Consider the following 24,974-nt stretch of genomic DNA (forward strand, 5'->3'; position numbering starts at 1 on the left):
GTTCGAATAAGAAAATAAATTAATAAGAAAATTTTTAATTAATTTTAAGCTCTTAAATATTAAAATAATAATTAAATAACTATTAAATCATCAAAAGTAAGTTGTAGAAAATTTTCAACAAACGTAACCCATAAGCACGTTTTCTTATTTAATTAACATGTTATGGTGAAAGGTAAAAATTAAGATTTTCTTACTTAGTTCAATAAGGAAATATTTAATAACCAAAATTTTAGGTGATTTAAATATCCTAAATATTAGGAAAGTAACTTAAGTTACAATTGTGTCCCATGTGAAATTTATTTTTAAATGCTAAAAAAGGCGAACGACATTTCGCTAAGGGCCTTCGTGCTTTTAATATAGTATAGATATAGTCCGGAACCGAAATGTTGTCTTTTTGAACTCAAAATACTTTTTTAGGTGGAAAAAACATTTAGTTACCAAAATATGTAAAACGCGATTTTGAACCACGTTTTACCTTAACGTTCCAAAAACCCAGTTTGAAACCACGTTTTACCTTAAGGGTGTGTTTGGTATGAAGGAAAATATTTTTCGGAAAATGTTTTCCAATTTTCCATGTTTGGTTGGCTTAAATGTTTTGGAAAAATATTTTCCTTATGAACTCATTTTTCTCCAATTGGAGGAAAATGTTTTCCTTATAAAGAGAAGGGAAAATATTTTCCAAAACTCCTTCTCAATCTTCCCCACCCTCACCAACCCACCCCACCCCCTCTCCAAAAAAGGTAATGTTTTTTTCAAATTTCAGTTTTTCCGTTACCATCCACCCTACTACCCCTCCATCCTCCTCCCCCCCTCCACCCTGCAAAATACATTTATTTTTTTTACCTTAATTTTTTTTTTCAATTTCAAATATCTATTTTTTCGTTTTTCTGCACCACCCACCCCCTCCCCCACCTGCACAAAAAAAATTTACTTTTCTTTTTGTAATTTAAATTTTTATTTTTTTTCGTTTTACTGCCCCCCCCCCCAACCCCGCTCTCTTCCCTGCCCCCCTGCCCCTTCCCGAAAAAAAAATTTAAAATATATTTTTCAGTTTTAGTTTTATTATTTATCGGTTTAAAGGATCAAAATTTTACAAGTTCCAAAATTATGAGTTCAAATGTTTATGTGTTTGGAAGTTTACGAGTTCGAAATTCCGCGGTTTTGAAAGTTTAATGGTTCGAAAGTTTATGAAATTTGTGGGTCTGGAAGGTTGTTGGTTTAAAAGTTTATGGCTTCATGTTTATTATATCTAAATTATTTATAAATACTCTTAAGAAGTCATTTTCATAAATTTGCATACCAAACTCCGAAAAAATGAATAAAATTACTACATATTTTCCAAAAAAATATTTTCTACGAAAAATATTTCTCGTTGTACCAAACACACCCTAAGTCTCCTTTTCACTGGAAATCAACTACAGCAAAGAGAAATTGGCAGTAAGAAAGGACGAGTAGCATAGCGAATGATCTAAACTTGTAACGCTTAGTTGAATGCCACGTTATCCCTATTTTGGACTATTTAACTTAACTCCCATCTCCTATTTTCCATTTTCTTTTTGTAAAATCTTTTACCCTTGTTTTGTCGTTTTGTGTAGTATTTCCCAAATTATTTTCATGGATTTATAATTTTGGGGAATTTTAGAGGATCTACTCCGAAACGTTTCATAACAAAGGACGGACGAAATTTGGAACGTTAAGTAAATTTAGATTGTAATTTATTAGGTTTTTAAAATAAAAAATTTTATATTTAAAAGCTCTATAAACATACTATAAAACATAAATTTTATGGTAAAAAATATTTTAAGATAATTGTCAAAGAGAAGTTATTCAATTCCTCAAATAATAATAGTGTCAGTTACCCTTAAACCGGATAACAAATAAATTTGTGCGTGGTTTAAAGGATATGAGGTTTAATTTAACACAAATAATTAAAGAACAATAAATAATTAAATCGAAATGAGAATAAATGATCAAACCAATATGTCGAAGTAATTAACACAGGGCTTAATTGTGTTAAATTAAATTGAATTGTGATGACCCAAAAAGTCATCTTTTGTTTTAGAATCCGTTTTTGTGTTCCTAGGCCTTGAAACCCTCTTTTTATCTCTTCTCGATTTGCGTGCGCAGTTCGGGCGCGATACCGGAAAAATTTTGTGTGAAAATTTTAAGAAATAATAATTTTTGGCTTAAAAAGATGAATTTGGTTGATTTTGGTCAACATTTTGGGTAAACGGACCCCGACCCGTGTTTCGACGGTCCCAGGAGGTCCGTAGTAAAATATGGGACTTGGGCGTACGCCCGGAATCGAATTTCGAGGTCCCTAGCCTGAGAAATGAATTTTCGAAGAAAATTATTTGCTAGAAAATATAAGAATTTTAGAAACGGAAATAGTGTGTGACCTCGTTGGTATTGAGCCCGTATTTTTGGTTTCAAAGTCCGGTACAGGTTTGATATAATATTTAAGTCGTGTCTATGAAAATTGGTAAAAAACGGAGGTGATTTGATGTAATTTGGATCCTTGGTTGAAAAGTTAGAAATTTTGAACTACCTTGAGAATTTTATGAGTTTTAGTGTTAAATTCGTTATTTAAGATGTTATTTTGGCGATTTGATCGCACGAGTAAGTCCGTATGATGTTTTTAGACTTGTGTGCATGTTTGGTTTGGAGCCCCGAGGGCTCGGGTGAATTTTGGATAGGTCACGGGGTGTTTTGGACTTACGAAAAATGTTGCTGGTATGCTTCAGCTGTTGCAGGCCTCTGATCTCATAATTGTGAGATCAGGCTTCGCAATTGCGATCTTCACAGGCTTGGCAATTGCGAGCCTTACATCGCAAATGCGATCCAAAGGCTGGGCCAGCATGTTAGCATTTGCGAACATTCCTTCGTATTTGCAAAGTCAATAGGGAGCGTCAACATTCGCAATTGCGGCAAATTGTTCGCAATTGCGACGGTAGCAGACATGCAGCAGGTTCGCATTTGCGAAGCATGTCTCGCAATTGCGAAGCTCCTGTCGGAAATGCGACATCTGCAACTGATCAAAACATCACTTAGGATTTTGAACTCATTCCTTAAATTTTCAAACCCTAAACCTCCCTAGGCAATTTTTCAAAGACCCAAACTTCTCCAAATCATATGTAAGTGATTTCTAACTCAACTTTTTCAATCTATTTCATCTTTTTGCAAGATTTCATCACAAAATTTAGGGATTTTCATGGGGAATTGGGTATTTTTGGGTGAAATTTGGGGAATTAAACCTCAAATTAAGGTCGGATTCCAAAACCAATTGCATATCCAAGTCCAGGGGTGAATGGATAATCGGGTTTTGGTTTGAACTTCAAATTTTGACCAAGCGGGTTCGGGATCGATTTTTGACTTTTTGGGGAAAATGTTGGGAAATCTTTGATTATGTATTGGAATTGGTTTCTGTAGCATTTATTGGTGTTATTAGGTTAATTATGGCTAGATATAAGTGAATTTGTGGTGGAATCGAGAGGTAAAGCGATGATTGAGCTTTGAAATACCTGTTGGCTTGAGGTAAGTTTTTGGTCTAACCTTGACTTGAGGGATTAGAGATCCCAGACTTGCTTGCTATGTGAAATTCCATGTGTGTGGTGTATAGGTGTGGTGATGGGTACCTATGCGCCACCAAATTATCATTTTAACTTGTTTCCTTTCCTGTTTCCCTATATATTGCTCTCTTGTCTTAATTGTTACTTGTAATAATTGTTTCCCTACCTTAATTCCTACTTGCTCATAAATGTTTCTATGTCTAATTGCTTCATATTAACTGTTGATCTCTTTATTGAATTATTTAATTATTTCATGGTTTTGTTTTATTACATTGTTGGCTTATATTGGCTTGTTGGTGCCTTATGGTACATCTTTGTTGGTCTCGCTAAGTAGTTTACATTGGTGAAGTTTCATAATCGTAGTGATATGTCATTGTGTGGATTGCGGTATAAGTATATTGGAGGATTTGAATTAACCTGTGAAACACTTGTCTTTATTCATTTGTGATTGGTGCTGATATATATATTGGGATCGGGTTACACGCCACGACAGAAGGAATAAGGGTGAAATGTGATTGTCTGGTGGGATCGGGTTGCACGCCGCAACAAGGAGTAATAAGGGTAGACATGTGGGATCGGGTTACGCACCGCAACAGGAGGAATAAGGGTAATATGTGTTGAGGAGTAATAAGGGTAGCCAGGTGGGATCGGGTTGCACGCGCGCAACAAGGAGGAATACAAGTGGATATTGATACCATTGTTGTTTATATGATGGTATCGGGATGCGCGCCGCATCAGTTGTTGTTATGTGTTCATATCTGTTGCGGTCCATTATTGTGATGTTGAAACACTCTTAAGGATTGGTTATAGCTGAATACTAGTAGAACAGTTGGGTTTCAGATTTATTTAATGCCAGTTATTGCTTTATTACATTCTGTATTTCATTTCTGTTTAGTATAAACTGTTGCATGTTGTATGCCCCGCCGTAGCATCGTCACTACTTCGTCGAGGTAAGGCTTGGCACTTACTAGTACATAGGGTCGGTTGTACTGATATTGCACTCCGCACTTCTTGTGCAGATTTCGGAGCTAGTGGCTGATCGAGAGGTTGGTTGCTGTTGGTGCATTCCGGAGACCAAAGGTAATCCTGCAGACGTCCGCAGGCCATGGCACTATTTCATTTATGTTTTATCTACCTTCGAGACAGATGTAAACTTTTGTTCATACTATTATTTGTAGTACTCGTAGACTGGTCGTGAGTTGTGACACCAGTTTTGGGTGAATTTTATTTCGGCTTTCGTTATTAGCTTAAAAATAATCTTTTAAGCCGTGTTCTTCCGCATTTATTTTCGGTGATTTACTTTTGTAAAATTTGAATTATTTAAAGATAAAGGAAAAAGTGAAATATTTTGTAATGTTGGCTTGCCTAGCGAGTTCTATGTTAGGCGCCATCACGGTCCCGACGGTGGAAAATTTCGGTCGTGACAAGTTGGTATCAGAGCTCTAGGTTGCTTAGGTCTCACAATTCACGTACAAACTTGGTAGAGTCTGAGGGATCGGTACGGAGACGTCTGTGCTTATACCCTAGAGGATACAGAGTTAGGAACAGTTTCACTACTATTCATCTCTATTATGCGGTTTGATCTCTCAATGCTAATTGAACTCTCTACTCTGTTCTTTTGCAGATGGTGAGAACACGTACCACTTCATCAGCTGATCAGCAGCCCGAGCCCCTAATGGCAACTCCTGCGAGGGGTAGAGGACGAGGCCGAGGCCGTGCTAGAGGCCGAGGTAGGGGCAGGGCTCAACCTAGAGCTCGAGCAGCAACACCAGCGGAGGAGCCTCAGGTAGAGTTTGATGAGGAGGTTTTGGCCCAGACCATTCCAGCAGGGCCATCTTAGGTTCCAGAGGGGTTTATAGCCACCCCGGTACTTCAGAATGCTTTGGTCAGTCTAGTGGGCCTTATGGAGAGTGTTACTCAGGCTAGCATACTTCCTGTAGCACCAGCCGTCTCTCGGTCTGGGGGAGGAGCACAGACTCCCGCTACTCACACTTCGGAGTAGATGGCTCCCCAGTTTCAGACTCCAGCAGCTCAGCCAGTTGGGGTAGTTCTGTCGGGTGTCGTAGCACAAACCAGTGATAGATCAGTTATGTCTTCGGAGGCCTTGTGGAGGTTGGACAGGTTCACCAAGCTTTTCATTACTACCTATGGCGGTACACCTTCAGAGGATCCCCAGGACTATTTGGATAGTTGCCATGAGGTTCTACGGAACATGGGGATAGTGGAGATCAATGGGGTTGACTTTGCTGATTTTCGCTTATCAGGTTCCGCCAAGAAATGGTGGAGGGATTTTTGTTTGGCTAAACTAGCTGGGTCGCCTGCTTTGACTTGGGATCAGTTTTCTCAGCTATTTCTAGAGATGTTTCTCCATATCACTCAGAGAGAGGACCATCGGAGGTAGTTTGAGCACCTTCAGTAGGATTCTATGATTGTCACTCAGTACGAGACCAGATTTATTGACTTCTCCTGTCATGCTCTTCTTACACTTCCCACCGAGAGAGAGAGAGGGTGAGAAGGTTTATTGAGGGACTCGCTCAGCCTATCAGATTGCAGATGGCTAAGGACAGAGGGAGCGAGATTTATTTCTAGGATACGGCCAATGTGGCCCGGCGAGTTTAGGCAGTTCTATCTTAGGGGAGTGGTAAGGGGTATGACAAAAGGCCTCGTCATTCTAGTAGGTTTAGTGGTGCCTCGTCTGGAGGCAGGGATTCTTTTGGTAGGGGCCATCATCCCAGGCCGCTTCATTCAGCACTTCAGGCATCTCATAGAGCTTTAAGGGGTCGTGGTCCTTATGTACCTCCTTCAGGACAGCCAGCTCATAATGCACCGCCAGCTCCTATTAGAGCACCTTTTCTTCAGAGCTATTATCGTGGTCAGCCGACCCACCTGGGTCAGTCTCAGTTTCCTCAACTGTAGTATTCAGATGGATGTTTTGAGTATGGTCATATCCGGAGGTCTTGTCCGAGATTAGTGGGTGTTCAGTCGCAACAGCAGAGTTCTCGTGCCATAATTCTGGAATCGCCTACCCAGCCAGCTAGAGGTAGGGATCAGGGAGCTAGAGGTTGGGGTCAGTCCGCTAGAGGTGGAGGTCAAGCCGTTAGAGGTGGAGGCCAGCCAGCAGGAGGTTGTCCTAGAGATATAGTTTAGAGTGGTGGGGCCTAGCCCCGATGTTATGCTTTCCCAGCCAAGCCTGAGGCTGAGTCCTTTGATGTTGTTATCACATGTACTATTTTGGTTTGTAGTAGAGATGCTTCTTATTTTGCTTTGTATTGGGTTGTGCCTCGTGATTCTTTGAGTGCTCTTGTATATGTGTCCACGCCGGTGGGTGATTCTATTGTAGTAGATTGTGTATAGAGTTCGTGTGTGGTTGTTATGGGGGGCCTTGAGACTAGTGTAGACCTCCTACTTCTTGATATGGTGGATTTCGATGTCATTTTGGGGATGTATTGGTTGTCCCCTTATCATTCTATATTGGACTGTCATGCTAAGACCGTGACCTTAGCATTTTCGGGTTTGCCCCGATTGGAGTGGAGAGGGACTCCTAGGCATTCTACTGTAAGGTTATCTCTTATATGAAGGCTCGGCGTATGGTCGAGAAGGGTGTTTGGCTTATTTGGCTTATGTTCGTGATTTTGGTACTGAGGTTCCTTCTATGGATTCTATGCTAGTTGTTCGGGAGTTTCCAGAGGTGCTTCTTGCAGACCTGCCGGGGATGCCACCCGACAGGGATATTGACATTTGCATTGATTTGGCTCTGGGCACTCAGCCCATTTCTATTCCGCTATACTATATGGCCCCGCCTGAGTTGAAAGCGTTGAAGGAGCAATTGCAAGATCTACTTGATAAGGGCTTTATTAGACCCAGTATCTCGCCTTGGGGTGCGTCGATGGTGTTTGTTAAGAAGAAGGATGGATCGATGAGGATATGCATAGATTATCGGTAGTTGAACAAAGTCACCATCAAGAACAAGTATCAATTGCTGAGGATTGATGATTTAATTGATCAACTTTAGGGTGCCAAAGTGTTTTCGAAGATTGATTTGAGATATGGCTGCCATCAGTTGAGGATTAGGGCATCTGATGTCCCTAATACAGCTTTTCGCACTCGGTACGGGCAATATGAGCTTCTAGTGATATTATTTGGGTTGACAAATGTCCCAGTAGCATTCATGGATTTGATGAACCGAGTGTTCAAGCCCTATCTGGATTACTTTGTGATTGTTTTCATTGATGATATCTTGATCTACTCCCGCAGCCGAGAGAAGCATGAGTAGCACCTTCGAGTCATTCTTCAGACTCTAAGAGACAGTCAGTTGTATGCTAAGTTTTCGAAATGTGAGTTTTGGTTGAGTTCAGTTGCATTCTTGGGTCATGTTACAGTGACAGAGAGTATTCAGGTGGATCCTAAGAAGATTGAGGTAGTCGAGGATTGGCCTAGCCCATATTAGCTACGGAGATCCAGAATTTCTTGGGTTTGGCGGGTTATTACCGTTGCTTCATAGAGGGCTTTGCATCTATAGCAGCCCCGATGACCAGGACCCAAAAGGGTTCCCAGTTCAGGTGGTCGGACGAGTGTGAGGCGAGCTTTCAGAAGCTCGAGACAGCTTTGACTACGGCGCCGATGTTGGTGTTGCCCATAGGTTCAGGGCCATATACAATTTACTGTTACGCATCTCGCATAGGACTTGGTGCAGTGTTGATGCAGAATGGCAAAGTTATTAGATATGCTTCGCGGAAGTTGAAGATTCACGAGAAGAATTATCTAGTTCATGATTTGGAGCTAGCAGCCATTGTTCACGGGATGAAGATTTGGAGGCATTATCTATATGGAGTTTCGTGTGAGGTATTTGATCGGGTCCAACCCTACACCACTACAGAGTGGCAAGAGTGGTCGATGCAGCTTTTACCCGAGAAGGTCAGGATCGAATCCACAGGGAGCTAATACAATGTTTAGAGTTGGATTCCTATCTAATCTAGCAGTGTGGTGCTCTTGATTACACTTCCAATCATTCTTGTTTGTTTGTTTGTTACTTCTAATTTTTATAATACTGATGCACAAAATTAAGCTAAGTAGATATATTTATAAGGTTTTTTATATGGGTAAAGAGGCACTAAGGAAGTGACTTACAACCTAGGTGAGTATATAACGGGATCTAGAATTTGGGGCAATAATGTTATAGTTGGGATCGTGATATAGCCAATGCACGAAGTTACTCACTCTACACCTCTTGGTAGTAAGAGTTACTTTGCCCTAATTGGCTTTCTCAATCCCAATTGGGTGTTCAGTTTGTGAAAGTAATGTTGGCTCAAGTCGGGTATTACTATCTCTAGGTTTAATCCTTTAATTGGGGCTATCAATCTCATGAAAACACCCCAATTCCTTGTTGGCCTGAAATTCCTAGACTTAGTCTCTCTTTCTCAAGAAGAACCTAAGTCAAAAAGGCACAAATTAGTGTTTGCAACCACTAATTCAATATAGAAAGCATAAATCAGGCTAAATATTAATCACTCCATAAACATCTAAGCCCTAAAAGAAAAGACCCATTAAATACACACACTAGGGCTGACAACAAAAAATGTTTTTTCCTAGGAAAAGTTTCATAACATACTCATTGTAAGATTCACTTTCATGATATATCTAGGTTTTAAAACTATATTAAATATTCCAAAAGTATTATACATTATATACCTCTGAATCTTCCCACATATTCTTAAATATACCACAATATTCTAATTTAGAATACAGTCCAAATTGAACTTACCACAATATTCTAATATAAAAGTAGAATATCTAAACCAAACATAACACATTATTCTAAAAGAAATATAATATTCAAATCAAACATATCATAATATCCAAATTTAAAATTGTATTCAAACTAAACATACCATGATATTTTAATCTGAAATAATATTCAAACTAAACATAGACCATCTGGTACTTTAAATCTTCTACAAATCTCGCATTCACTCTCGTAATAGTTAGACACACTCTCTTAGGCGACCCAAATTTAAATTGCAACACATATATTTCCCTGGTAATAGAGATCTTCCAATAAATGACACAAAGGATTACGCAAACATCAGAACAATCCGCATTGGATAACTCACCTGCTTCGCCCCAACTAACATCTCTTTATACCTTTCCACCGTCATAGATATTACGTGAAATCCACTTCACTCCCCCAATTACAAAACATGAAAAGATTCTTCACACACCCATAACTGGGGGCTATACCTCAATTCAAGATGGAAATCAAGCACCTAATAGTTCTTCTATCCTCCAGCAGACCCTTCTCGTCGATTCCCAATCAAATGAATACATCTCGCTATCATATCATGCACATCACAAAGCTACCCAGTCATCACTCCCACTAATAGGGACACTACTAGACATACAAATCCACAAGTATGTACTCACATAATCAACGCCTCAATGCTCAAGCTGTAGGCAAAAACCCAGCCTCAAGACCTCCAGACTAGCCCAACATCCACACACAGAGATCATGTATCACCCCTCGATCAGGGGATCACAAGCCATCGATGCATATGAGGCTACCATGGCCACGGTAAATCAACCGTGGACCGAGGTCTTCAGCTTTAGCTCAGACTCCGGGATCTCTAAATCTCTTCTCCGCGGACCGCGGTAAAAGGACCGCTGTCGCGGTAGGGGTACCGCGATCGCATAAAATCACCGCGGACCGCAGTAACTTACAATGCCTCAAATTGTATCTCTCTGAACCTTGCCATCGGGGACCGCAATAAAAGGACCGCAGTCGCGGTGGATCTTCTGCGGCCGCGGTGGATTTTCTGCTGTAGTGCTGCTTTGACTTAGCTTTCAACTTGTGCATCTTTCACTCCTTTTTGAGTTGGTTATGACATCCTTGTCTCCTTTTGACCAAACACTACAAACAAGCACAACAAGTTAGCTTTTGGGAATATTTATGCATATTTTAGTCCAAAACTCAAGCAAAAAGGAGCATAAAATAGACTAGAATCCCTAGTTATCAACTCTCCCAAACTTAACCTTTTGCTTGTCCTCAATCAAATAAAGTAATTCCCACATCCTCAAGATAAAAGAAAGGAAAATTTCAACTTTCCTAAAGTAACTTCATCAAGAATCAATTGGGACCAACAATTATGTGAGTCACCACTAATGTAAGCTCACCCAACTCAAGATCATATAGGGCTTTTGTGGGAATGTAATGAAGGCTTTTGGTTCAAGGTAGGATATATTGGTCTAAGAAGGTTTCATCTTCCCTTAAGCACTTCATTTGCTTCATTTTTGACCACATTTTTCTTGACTCTTTGAGTCATTTACTTCTTCTTTAGGGGATAGAGAGACACACTGTCACTCTTTCTTCTTCATTTCAATTCTGTTTCTTCTTTCCATGCTTTTCATCTTTTGCTTTTATTAAATCCCTTCATTTCCTCTACATATTTTTTTCTTTTTGCCTTTCCTTTTCTTCATTTTGTACCTTTTATCACTTTTGCACTCCTTGTCCCCCACCCCCCAAACTTATGTTTTTGCCTTGTGCTAAGGAAAGATAGGGTGCCAAGAAAGGGTCATTTCAGAACGGATAAAAGCTTGTCCCATGGTTATTGAAAGAATAAGGGTTATAGCTCAATGGGGTTGACTAGAGATATTATCATTGGTAGGCTATGGATGTTTTCAAGTCTCAGTTAGGATCACGGAGAGCCTATAATCACTTCTCAAGTCGAGCTTCACTTAGGATTTCGCCTAGACAAACATTCAGGGCAAGTTCTAGACTCATTGGTACGGGACTTGGACTTGTAAATCAATACCTCACCACACAAGCTATAGGATTGCTAAAGAAATAGAGTCGGGGGCCCACAACAACCTTAGCTAAGATTTGAGAAACACAAATGGTTTCAAGAAACTGTTCGATGATTGTTTAGCCAACACAAGAGTCTCATGGTCACAACTATCACCATCCTATACATAACAATTTATTCTTAACCATAAGGTCAAAGGTAAATGTGTTAGGCCCAAGTGAAGCTTTGCCTGAGGAACCATTGCTTCTAACTACTATTTACATAAAAACAAAAAGAAAAACAGACTCAAACCCTTAAGAAGGTTGTCATGTCATCCATCATCGGGAAGAGCCACCCGGTTCAATACAAACTCCACCTTTGGAAAGAACCGTGGCATTAAGAAAGACAAAGGCTTATTGATCATTGAAACTTGAAAAATAAAAAGCTACGAACCGAAAAACAAGCTATTAAATGAAATAAGAAGCTATACTATTAACGAAATTGCAAAAGAATCTATGAAGTAAAGTGCGGAAAGTAAACTGAATATGTACAAATGGGGGTTTAAATGAATATACATAAGAAGGAATGAATATATACATGAGAGTAACTTTATATACATACCAAGATAGAACAATAACGAAAAGTAAAATAAAAGGTAAAGTTATATACATACCAAAAGTAAAAAATAATCATAAAGAAAGAAATTAGTGTCATAATTACAATCACATTACCAAATCAAAGTAGGGACACCCCCTCAAATGAAAGCTAGCATTGTCCTAAATGCTAACTAACCAAAAATAAGCTCAAAAAGAAAGATAGAGAGTGAAGAAAACTCCCTATGGATCCTCCGTTTGCATGGGGTCCTGTGGTAGCATGGGATCTTGTGATTGGGTGGGTCCTTTAGTAGCACGGGATCCTGTGGCTGGGCACTTGGATTATCTGTCCCAGGGGTCTATGGCTGGCCAGAAGCAGCACCCTCTGTCTCCTCCAACTCAATCTCAACATCATCAACTATGGGGATCATCCTTCTCCTCTTTGGAGCTCTCTCAATCTCCTGCTCTGGAACCTGATCTGTCTAAGCTGCTGGAGGCTGATCATGCAATAGTAGCTCCAAAGGCAAATGGTCAGATGCCTTCATCTTCTCCACTTCTCCCCTCAATTCCTTAACTAACTTCTTCGAGGATCGCGTTTTCTTCAGCTTCTTTATGCTCTTGCTCAGCTCCTTAAGTGTTTTCCCTTGTTCAGAAAAAGCATCCATTATCAAATTTTGGTTATCAAGGAGCTTCTTTTGGTTGTCAAGAAACTCCTTGAGAGTCTCCTCTATCGAAGGTGGCACTTGTGGTTGTGGGGGCACTAACTGAGCGGCCACTGAACTAGAGAGTACAGCCAGCTTAAAAGTTGCTAAAAAGTGATCGGGTCCAACCCTACACCACTACAGAGTGGCAAGAGCGGTCGATACAGCTTTTACCCGAGAAGGTCGGGATCGAATCCACGGGGAGCTAATACAATGTTTGGAGTTGGATTCCTATCTAATCTAGCAGTGTGTAATGCTCTTGATTACACTTCCAATCATTCTTGTTTGTTTGTTACTTCTAATTTTTATACTACTCAAAATCAAGGTAAGTAGATATTTTTGTAAGGTTATCTAGATAGGTAAAGAGGCACTAGGAAAGTGACTTACAACCTAGCTGAGTATCCAACAAGATCTAGAACTTAGGGCAATAAAGTTATAGTTGGGATCGTGATATAACCAATGCACGAAGCTACCCACTCTACACCTCTCGGTAGTAAGAGTGACTTTGCCCTAATTAGCTTTCTCAAGCCCAATTGGGTGTTCAATTTGTGCAAGCAATGTTGGCGCAAGTCGGGTATTACTATCTGTAGGTTTAACCCTTTAATTGGGGCTATCAATCTCTTGAAAATACCCCAATTCCTTGTTGGCCTGAAATTCCTAGACTTAGTCTCTCTTTCTCAAGAAGAGCCTAAGTCAAAATGGCACAAATTAGTATTTTCAACTACTAATTCAACATAAAAAACACAAATCAGGCCAAATAACAGTCACCCATAAACATCTAAGCCCTAAAATAAAATACCCATTAAATACCCATACTAGGGTTGAGCCACAACCCTAGCTAATGAGTTTAGCTACTCATAATTGAAGAAGAAATCATAGATTGAGATGAAGAATAATCCATAAACTGTAATTACAAGATAAGAGACTAAGATTAATTGCTAAACTAGCTACAAAAGTACTCAAAATAGGTAAAGGTCGTCGTTCACATGCTCACTATTGTAAGATGACCTAAAAATATGAAAAAGTAGTATTTATACACAGCTAAATTTTCCAGACAAAAATGCCCCTGACGAAGGTATCGCTGACAACAAAAAATGGACCGCTACAGCGGTGAGGCTACCGTGGACGCGGTAAATCAACCGCGGACCACAGTCTTCAGCTTTAGCTCAAACTCCAGGCTCTCTGAATCTCTTCTCCGCGGACTGCGGTAAAAGGACCGCTATCGCGGTAGGGGTACCGTGGTCACATAAAATCACCGTGGGACACGGTAAATTGCAATGCCTCAAATTGTATCTCTCTGAACCTTGCCACCATGGACTGCGATAAAAGGACCGCTATCGCAATGGGTCTTCTGCGGCCACGGTGGATTTTCTGTTGTAGCGCTGCTTTGACTTGGCTTTGAACTTGTGCAGGTTTCACACCTTTTTGAGCTGGTTATGACATCTTTGTCTCCTTTTGACAAAACACTACAAATAAGCACAACAAGTTAGCTTTTGGGAATACTTATACACATTTTAGTCCAAAACTCAAGCAAAAAGAAACATAAAATAGACTAGAATCCCTAGTTATCAGTGTCCACGAATCATAAGAGTATACAATATTTGTTCAAGCAGAAAGATCTCAATTTGAGGCAGAGAAAGTGGTTGGAGTTATTGAAAGACTATAATATCACCATCTTGTATCATCCCGGAAAGGCCAATGTGGTGGCCGATGCTTTGAGTAGAAAGTCAGCCAGTATGGGCAGCCTTGCGTATATTCCAGTCGGTGAGAGACCACTTGCTATGGATGTTCAGGCTTTAGCTAATCAGTTTATCAGATTGGATGTCTCTGAGCCCAGTCATGTTTTAGCTTGAACAGTCGCTCGGTCTTCATTATTTGAGGGTATCAGAGATGAACAGTATGATGATCGTCATTTGCTTGTCCTTAGGGACACAGTGCGGGCACGGTGGTGCCAAGCAGGTTATAGCTGGAGATGATGGAGTTTTAAGGATCAGGGTCGTGCTTGTGTGCCTAATGTGGATGAAAATCGTGAGTTGATTCTAGAGGAGGCCCATAGCTCCTAGTATTCAATTCATCCGGGAACCGCTAAGATGTATTAGGATTTACGACAGCATTATTGGTGGAGGAGGATGAAGAAGGATATTGTTGCATATGTAGCTCGGTGTTTGAATTGTCAACAGGTAAAATACGAGCATCAAAGACCTGGTGGTTTACTTCAGCAGATTGAGATTCCTGAGTGGAAGTGGGAGCGTATCACTATGGACTTCGTTGTTGGCATCCCACGGACTCAGAGGGAGTTCGTTGCAGTATGGCTTATTGTTGATAGGCTGACTAAGTCAGCGCATTTCATTCCTTTATCATTTTCCTATTCCTCGCAGAGGTTAGCTGAGATCTATATCTGGGAGATTGTTCGCCTTCATAGTGTACCCGTGTCTATCATTTCGGACCAAGGTACACAGTTTACCTTGCTTTTTTGGAGGACAGTATAGCATGAGTTGGGTACGCAGTCCGTACTATTCAGATTTTAGAGGTTATGCTTCGCGCATATGTTATTGACTTTGGAGGTTCTTGAGATCAGTTCTTGCCATTAACGGAGTTTGCCTACAACAACAGTTACAAGTCGAGCATCAAGATGACTCCTTATGAGGCATTATATGGTAGACGGTATTGATCGCCAGTCGGGTGGTTTGAGCCAGGGGAGGCTCGGTTGTTGGGCACAGATTTAGTACAAGATGCCTTGGACAAGGTTAAGATCATTCAGGATAAGCTTCGTACAGCTCAACCAGGCAAAAAAGTTATGCCGATCGTAAGGTTCGTGATGTGCCATTCATGGTCGGAGAGCGAGTGTTGCTTCGAGTGTCGCCTATGAAGGGCGAGATGAGATTTGGGAAGAAGGGCAAGCTAAGCCCTAGGTTCATCGGACCTTTTGAGATCCTTGATCGTGTGGGAGAGGTGTCTTACAGACTTGCATTGCCGCCTGGTTTATCAGCCGTGCATCTAGTGTTTCATGTGTCCATGCTTCAAAAGTATCATGGCAATCCATCTCACGTGTTAGACTTCAGCACTGTCCAGTTGGACAGAGATTTGACCTGTGAGGAGGAGTCGGTAGCTATTCTAGACCAGCAGGTTCATTAGTTGAGATCGAAGAGTTATCTGTCGGTTCGTGTGTAGTAGAGAGTTCAGCGTGTTGAGGCAGCTACCTGGGAGTCCGAGTCCAATATACAGAGCCCATATCCCCATCTTTTCATCGACTCAGGTACTTTTCTATGTCCGTTCGAGGACGAACGGTTGTTTTAAAGGTGAAGAATGTGATGACCCCAAAGGTCATCTTTTGTTTTAGAATCCGATTCCGTGTTCCGAGGCCTTAAAACCTCCTTTTATCTCTCCACAATTTGCGTGCACAGCCCGGGAGCGATACCGAAAACATTTTGGGTCAAAATTTTCAGAAATAATGATTTTTCGCTTAAAAGATGATTTTAGTTGACTTCGATCCTCATTGTGGGTAAACGGACCCGTACCTGTGTTCTGATGGTCCTGGGAGGTCCGTAGTAAAATATGAGACTTGAACGTATGCCCGAAATAGAACTATGATGTCCCTAGCCCGAGAAATAAATTTTCGAAGAAAATTATTTGCTGGAAAATATAAGGATTTTAGAAATGGAAATAGTGCATGACTTCGTTGGTATCGGGCTCGTATTTTTTTTTCCGGAGCTAGGTTAAGGTTTGATATAATATTTAAGTTGTGTCTGTGAAATTTGGTAAAAATGCGGAGGTGATTTGATGTAATTCGGATCCTTGGTTGAAAAGTTAAAATTTTTGAACTGCCTTGAGAATTTCATGAGTTTTAGTATTAAATTCGTTGTTTAAGATATTATTTTGGCGATTTGATTGCACGAGTAAGTCCGTATAATATTTTTAGACTTGTGTTCATGTTTGGTTTGGAGCCCGAGGGCTCGGGTGAGTTTTGAATAGGCCACGGGGTGTTTTGGACTTAGGAAAAATATTGCTGGTATGCTTCAGCTGTTGCAAGCCTATGATCTCGCAATTGCGAGATCAGGCTTCGCAATGGCGAGCTTCACATGCATAGCAATTGCGAGCCTTACATCGCAAATGCGATCCAAAGGCTTGGCCAGCATGTTCGCATTCGCGAACATTCCTTCGCATTTGCAAAGTCAATAGGGAGGGTCAACATTCACAATTGCGACAAATTGTTCGCAATTGCGATAGTAGCAGACATGCAGCAGGTTCGCATTTGCGAAGCCTGTCTCGCATTTGTGATTGCGAAGCTCCTGTCACAAATGCGACATCTGCAACTGATCAAAACATCACTCAGACGGGATTTTGAACTCATTTCAAATTTTCAAACCCTAAACCTCCCTAGGCGATTTTCAAAACACCCAAACTTCTCCAAATCATAGGTAAGTGATTTTTAACTCAACTCTTTCAATTTATTTCATCTTTTTGCAAGATTTTATCAATAAATCTAGGGATTTTCATGGGATATTGGGTGTTTTTGGGTGAAATTTAGGAATTTCGAAATTTGGGGAATTAGACCTCAAATTGAGGTCGGATTCCAAAACCAATTGCATATCCGGGCTCGGAGGTGAATGGGTAATCAGGTTTTGGTACGAACTTCGGGTTTCGACCAAGCGGGACCGGGGTCGATTTTTGACTTTTTGGGAAAAATATTGGGAAATCTTTGATTATGAATTGGAATTGGTTTCCTTAGCGTTTATTGATGTTATTAGGTTAATTATGGCTAGATACTAGTGAATTCGTGGTGGAATCGAGAGGTAAAGCGGTGATTGAGCTTTGAAATACCCATTTGCTTGAGGTAAGTGTTTGGTCTAACCTTGACTCGAGAGATTAGGGATCCCCGACTTGCTTGCTATGTGAAATTTCATGTGTGTGGTGTATAGGTGTGGTGACGAGTACCTATGCACCACCAAATTAACATTTTAACTTGTTCCCTTCCCTGTTTCACTATATATTGCTCTCCTGTCTTAATTGTTACTTGCTCATAATTGTTTCCCTATCTTAAATTGCTACTTGCTCTTAAATGTTTCCATGTCTAATTATTTCATACTGACTGTTGATCTCTTTATTGAAGTATTTAATTGTTTCATGGTTTCGTTTTATTACACTGTTGGCTTATATTGGCTTGTTGGTGCCTTATGGTACACCTTAGTTAGTCTCGATGAGTAGTTTACACTAGTGAACTTTCATAATCATAGTGATATTTCATTGTGTGCATTGCGGTATAAGTATATTGGAGGATTTGAATTAACTTGTGAAACACTTGTCTTTATTCATTTGTGATTGGTGCTGATATATATATATTGGGATCGGGTTGCACGCCGCGACAGGAGGAATAAGGGTGAAATGTGATTGTCTGGTGGGATCGGGTTGCACGCCGCAAGAAAGAGTAATAAGGGTGGACAAGTGGGATCGGGTTACGCGCCGCAACAGGAGGAATAAGGGTGATATGTGTTGAGGAGTAATAAGGGTGGACATGTGGGATCGGGTTGCACGCGCGCAAGAAGGAGGAATACGGGTGGATATTGATACCGTTTTTGTTTATATGATGGGATCGGGATGCGCGCTGTATCAGTTGTTGTTATGTGTTCATATCTATTGAGGTCCATTATTGTGATGTTGAAACACCCTTAAGGATTGGTTATAGCTGAATACTAGTAGAACAGTTGGGTTCAGAATTTATTTAATGCCAGTTATTGCTTTATTATATTTTGTATTTCCTTTCTGTTTAGTATAAACTGTTGCATGTTGTATATGTTGTATACCCCGCCGTAGCCTCGTCACTACTTCGTCGAGGTTAGGATCAGCACTTACCAGTACATAAGGCCGGTTGTACCGATACTGCGATCTGCACTTCTTGTGCAGATTTCGGAGCTAGTGGCTGATCGAGAGGTTGGTTGCTGTTACTGCGTTCCAGATACCCAAGGCAGCCCTGCAGGCGTCCGCAGGCCCTAGTGTCTCCTTCTATCCAATTTCTGTTTTATCTATCTTCGAGACAGATGTAAACTTTTTGTTCAGATTATTATTTGTAGTACTCGTAGACTGTTTGTGAGTTGTGACATCTGTTCTAGGTGGATTTTATTTATTAGCTTAAAGATAATCTTTTAAATTGTGTTCTTCCGCATTTATTTTCGCTGATTTACTTTTATAAAATTTGAAATATTTAAAGATAAAGGAAAAAGTGAAATATTCTGTAACGTTGGCTTGAATAGCGAGTTCAATATTAGGCGTCATCACGGTCCCGACGGTGGGAAATTCGGATCGTGACAAAAATGAGAATAAACGGTCAAACCAATATGTCGAAATAATTAATCATTTTTCTTGCAATATTATAGAAAACCAATACTCCAGCTTGACACCTCCGGTATTAGAGAAAATAAATATAGTAAATTAGTATTCAGCTCAGTGTATGTTGATGCATAAGGCAATTAAAACAATGGCTTTATTAGGCCCCAAAATTGTGGGGGTCCCAATTGTTTTCACCAGTACTAGTAGTGGTGTATGAATTAATATTTTTTATCAATAAATTAAAATAAGTATTTTGAAGTAAAAAAGTACAACTTTTTAACAAAATGAAAATAGAAAACTTCAAAATAGATTTGATCAAGTTGAGATAATGAATATATTTTTGGTTTTCTATTAGAGGCACAAAATTAATATCACTCGGCGATGCGAATCTGAAAAAATATTGTCTTAATCACTAAAGTTCCTTAAAACATAATAATTACTTCAAATATTGATGTTTAAATTTTTTTTTCTCAATTAACAAAATATTAAAGAAAATTAATACAAGTAGAAGATAATACTCTAGCTGATATTTTCAATCAGGTAAAAAGACTTAGATTTTTTTGTATGTGTGTTTATTAGAAGAAGAAGTCTTTTATATTATTAATAATTTTGCATTTACAAAAGTTACAGAAATACTTTCAAATAAAAATATGCCTTTAAAAAAATTAAGGCATTTTATCAGATTTGACTTTAGGTCACAAATATTTTTGAGCCGCCCTGACCTTCAGCTTGAGGAAGATGATGAAAACCTACACACACGTGCTTCTTGATAAACAAGTCCTGGCTTGCAAAAATACCCTTTTGATGGACTACAATGCCTATCTTCTGAACAAATACACATCCCTTCTAAGGCACAGCCATCCCACTTTACAGTTCGCTTCCCAAACAATATCTCATCAGACCATTCACTAGAAAACATATTCTTAGGATCCAATTGATTCTTGGCTGCAATAAACTTGTTAAATTTTGGATACTTCTTCTGCACATCAAGAAATGCTACTTTCCTATTTTTAGCCCAATGTGGCTTAGCTCCATACTTAACAAATGCCATTTGCTCAATTTCCTCCCAAATATCTTGGTTTAATCGCGGGGTTAAGTCATCATTAGCGCGGTAATAGTTAAAATCCAAGACAACTGAATCCTCCCCTTGGCCTAAATATGCATCCGAGGCCTTGATAAAACGAAAAAGAAATCCGTTATAAATGTCAACACCACACATGTTTTCTGGCTTGACCAAATCGCGTAATTTTTTCACATCACGTATGAAATCTCCGAATTTTGAAGCTGGAAATTTGGCTGTGGATTCATAGAAGAAGAGACCATAGATTCTTGGATCCCAAGCACATGTGTTAGTGATGTCTATAGGGGATGAGTATAAACAAGAACCTGAAGTTTGCATTTTCCCTTGAGGACCCACTACTGGATAACCAGTGAAGATTAACTTGTTGTTTTTTAATCCATTTCCTATCAATTTCTTATAGGAAACGAAAGAACTTGCCATTGTGCATTTGCCACCCACGTTTCTCGTGTTTTCAAAGCCTTTTTCTGCAAAACAAAATAGTATAATTGTGAAGTACATGTTGGGATTTTAAGTATATTTTATGCTTAAAAGAGGGTGAATGGAAAATGAAGGGAAAATGAAATATTTGAGTTTCATTTAAGATTCGCTCCTTGATGAAAGAACATTGTCCCATATTGGAAGAGGAAGAGATTTTTAATGGGTATATAAGCAATTGCTCTTCTTCTAGCTCTTAAAGAGTTGAGAAGAAGACATGCCTCGCGTCGTCGTCGTCGTTGCTTGGCTCGGCTTCGGATTTGGTCAAATGATTGATTGATTAATTTTTTGGACCAAATTTATTTATTAATAGTAAAATATTAACAGAAATATTTATTTTAATAACAGAATATTAATATTAAAATAAATATTAATATTAAATCCTCCAATCCGTTTTTCAGTTGTGTAACTGAAAATTAAACTACCCTCTTCAATTTTCCCTCTTTATTTTCCCTCTTTATTGTTGAGTAAATAGCCATTTATGTAATGACATTTATGTTGTGGCTGTTTTGCATAAACAGCCATTCTAAAGAGTTGCACCTCTTCAGAATTCAACCCAACTTTGGCTATAAATACAAGGCTATTCTGCTCAGAATTTCCATACGAGTTTTCTGTGTTCTTCTCCTTTCTTCTGCATATTTTAACTTCAAAGAAAGCAACAGTAAGTATGATTTGCTACCGAACTTTGTGTTCGCTGAAACACTGAGGTTTGAAGTACCACTACACCAGTGTGTAATTCGTTCTATCCTGGGAGGAAATAATTCATAACCCTGGGTACTAGGAGGGGATTAAATTCCTTAAGGAAACACTTAAATTCAGTGGGATCGAATTGGTTTTTATTATTTCGTTTACATTTCTGTTTATGTTCATTTATATTTTCCAGAATTATTTTACAAATACAGATTACTAACAAGCTTAAGGAATTTAATATATTTTCTGTATTTGTACTTACTATTTCTAGAGAGTAAAACCTTTGTGGTTTTGTACTCTATTGGAGATCAAAATCTACGTGATTTTAACGTTTGTGTCATTCTTTTACAGAAATGACTAATGATAATGTGAACCAAGCTGTTCCAATGGTGACTGCCAATACCTCAGCGAGTCGAACAACACCGGCAGCATTGGCACCGACGGAGAAACCCAAAAACTTTTTCGGGATTGATTTCAAGCGCTGACAGCAAAAGATGTTCTTCTACTTGACTACTCTAAGTCTCCAGAAGTTCATCAAAGAAGATGTTCCTGTATTGTCCGATGAAACTCCAGAAACTGAACGCTTTCTCGTGATTGAGGCGTGGAAGCATTCAGATTTTTTGTGCAAGAATTATATTCTAAGCGGGCTGGAGGATGCTTTGTATAACATCTACAGTGGCGTGGAAACATCAAAAGAACTGTGGATTGCGCTTGAAAAGAATGCAAAATCAAAGATGCCGAGTTGAAGAAGTTCGTTGGTGCAAAGTTTTTGGACTACAAAATGGTAGATAGCAAGTCTATTATTACCCAAATCTAGGAATTGCAAGTGATTATTCACGATCTCCTTGCTGAAGGTATAAATCAAATTAATACTGATGTTGAAAGTAGTAATCTTAGTATTTTTACAAACAGAAATTTTATTGACGGTATTGTCATCAATGAAGCATTCTAAGTAGCAACGATGATTGAGAAGTTGTCTCATTTGTGGAAGGACTTCAAAAACTACTTGAAACACAAACGCAAGGAGATGTCCCTTGAAGATCTTATTGTTCGGTTGAGAATCGAAGAGGACAACAAAACTGCTGAAAAAAGAGGCCGCAGAAACTCAACAATAATAGGAGCAAATACTGTTGAAGAGAACAAAAAGAGGAAGAAGGCTTCTAGACCGAAATACAACCCAAGCAAGAAGCGGTTCAGTGGAAATTGCTATAACTGTGGAAAAGCCGGACATAAATCTTCGGAGTGTCATGCTCTGAAGAAAGACAAGAAGAAGGGTCAAGCAAACATGGTTGAAAAGCATGATGATGTTGATGACTTGTGTGCCATGCTTTCCGAGTGAAACTTGGTGGGCAATCCTAAAGAGTGGTGGATTGATTCTGGAGCCACTCGCCATGTTTGTGCTGTTAGAGAAACTTTTTCTACTTATGCTCCTGTTGGACCCGATGAGACGATTTCTATGGGAAATGCTGCAAAGGCCAAGATTGAAGGATGTGGGAAGATATTTCTCAAAATGACTTCCGGCAAAGTAGTGACTTTGAACAACGTCCTTCATGTTCCAAAGATTAGGAAGAATTTAGTCTCTACTGGACTTCTTGTTAAGAATGATTTTAAATGTGAATTTGTATCCGATAAGGTTGTAATAAGTAAGAACGAGATGTTTGTATGAAAAGGTTACCTCACTGAGGGCCTTTTCAAGCTGAATGTAATGGTTGTTGAAAATAATAATAAAATTTCAGGTCCGTCTTACTTACTTGAGTCAAATGAATTATGGCATATACATTTGGGTCATGTTAATTATAAAACCTTGCAAAAAATGATTAATTTGGAAATATTGCCTAATTTGAATGTGACAAATCAAAATGTCAAGTATGTGTGGAATCTAAGTATGTTAAACATCCTTATAAGTCAGTTTAAAGGAATTCAAATCCTTTAGACTTAATTCACATAGATATTTGTGACATGAAGTCAATACCATCTCACGGTGGAAAGAAGTATTTCATAACTTTTATTGATGATAGTACTCGATATTACTATGTTTACTTACTTAATAGTAAAGATGAAGCAATAGACGCATTCAAGCAATACAAAAATGAAGTTGAAACGCAACTTAACAAGAAAATCAAAATGATAAGAAATAATAGGGGTGGTGAATATGAATCTCCTTTTGAACAGTTTAGAATATAGAATTATTCATCAAACAACGGCCCCTTACATGCCCCAATCAAATGGGATTGCGGAAAGAAAGAATCGTTCACTAAAGGAGATGATGAACGGATTATTGATAAGTTCTGATTTGCCACAGAACTTGTGGGGGAAAGCCGTTCTTACGGCTAGCCGAATACTAAATCGAGTACCCCATAGCAAAACACAGTCCATTCCATATGAAAAATGGAAAGGAAGGAAGCCCAACTTGAATTATTTTAAAGTGTGGGGGTGTTTGGCAAAAGTGCAAGTTCCTAAACCCAAAAGGGTAAAAATAGGACCGAAAATCGTTGATTGTGTTTTCATAGGATATGCGACTAATAGTAAAGCATATCGATTTTTAGTTCATAAATCAGAAAATCCCGACATTCATAATAATACGGTTATTGAATCAGATAATGCTTAGTTCTTTAAAAATATATATCCGTATAAAAAGGAATGTGAGTCAATTGGTGAAGGATCTAAACGACCTCGGGAAGAAACAAAAGAAAGTAAACTTAACCAAGAGGATCCAAGACGTAGTAAACGTCAAAAAACGTCTACTTCATTTGGACCGGATTTTGTGACTTTCTTATTGAAAAATGAGCCTCAAACATTTAAAGAAGCTATGTCTTCTTTGGAATCATTGTTTTGGAAAGAGGCAGTCAATAGTGAAATAGAATCCATACTGAGCAACTATACATGGAAATTGGTTGATCTTCATCCTGGAAATAAACCGTTGGGTTCTAAATGGATCTTTAAGAAGAAAATGAAAGATGACGACACTATTGACAAATATAAGGCAAGACTTGTGGTCAAAGGGTATAGATAACGAGAAGGTCTTGACTATTTTGATACATACTCTCCAATTACAAGAATTACGTCCATACGAACGTTAGTAGCGTTAACTGCAATTTATGGTTTTGAAATTCATCAAATGGATGTTAAGACAGCCTTCTTAAATGGAGAGTTGGAGGAAGAAATCTACATGGAATAACTGTTGATACCCAATTTTTCCTCAAACTATTTTTTAAATTTGCATATATACCTTCAAAATAACTATTTATAATAATTGGTATTTTTCCATAATTTTCCATATTATTATCAATTTATTTTCTAATTTTTTCAGTACTTTATATCCGATAATTATTCATAAATTACATTACAAGTGATTTCAAAAGTATTTCTTAGCTTAATATATCATTTTTATCCTATTAGGATTTAATTATTTCACCAATTAGCCAATTTGGCATTGTTTGGCTATAATTACAATAATTTTGCAATTATAGCCTAATTGTAAACTTTATGCTATTTTAATTCAATAATCAATCATTTTTATATTTTTAATATTAGTTAATTATCTTAATTTTACCTATTTAGCTTTAATTTCATTTTATCTAATTATTAGCTATTTTTAATAATTATTTATCTAATTTTGATGGGTATTTAACAATTAGCATTTTTATTTCAATTATAACCTAAGTTAAACCAGCCCCAAAACCCTAGTTAAAACAACCCAATATAACCCAGGCCCAAACCCCTACTTAACCCGACCCAATCTTGTTGAATCCTGGCCGTTAATCATT

General features: G+C 38.7%; 1 protein-coding gene across 1 annotated transcript in view; it reads right to left on the bottom strand.

The window, feature by feature from the left end:
• Positions 1–19,532: 19,532 nt before the first annotated feature.
• The window catches only part of LOC107777550 (L-gulonolactone oxidase 3-like), a 32,172-nt gene continuing 26,730 nt past the window's right edge, over positions 19,533–24,974 (bottom strand). Inside the window, exon 3 of the mRNA XM_075251899.1 lies at positions 19,533–20,507. Coding sequence (XP_075108000.1) covers positions 19,687–20,507 — 821 coding nt within the window. The 3' untranslated portion in view covers positions 19,533–19,686. The remainder of the gene's footprint in view (positions 20,508–24,974) is intronic.

The sequence above is a fragment of the Nicotiana tabacum genome, chromosome 1 (genome assembly GCF_000715075.1).
Source record: "Nicotiana tabacum cultivar K326 chromosome 1, ASM71507v2, whole genome shotgun sequence".
In the NCBI taxonomy this organism is placed as follows: domain Eukaryota; kingdom Viridiplantae; phylum Streptophyta; class Magnoliopsida; order Solanales; family Solanaceae; genus Nicotiana; species Nicotiana tabacum.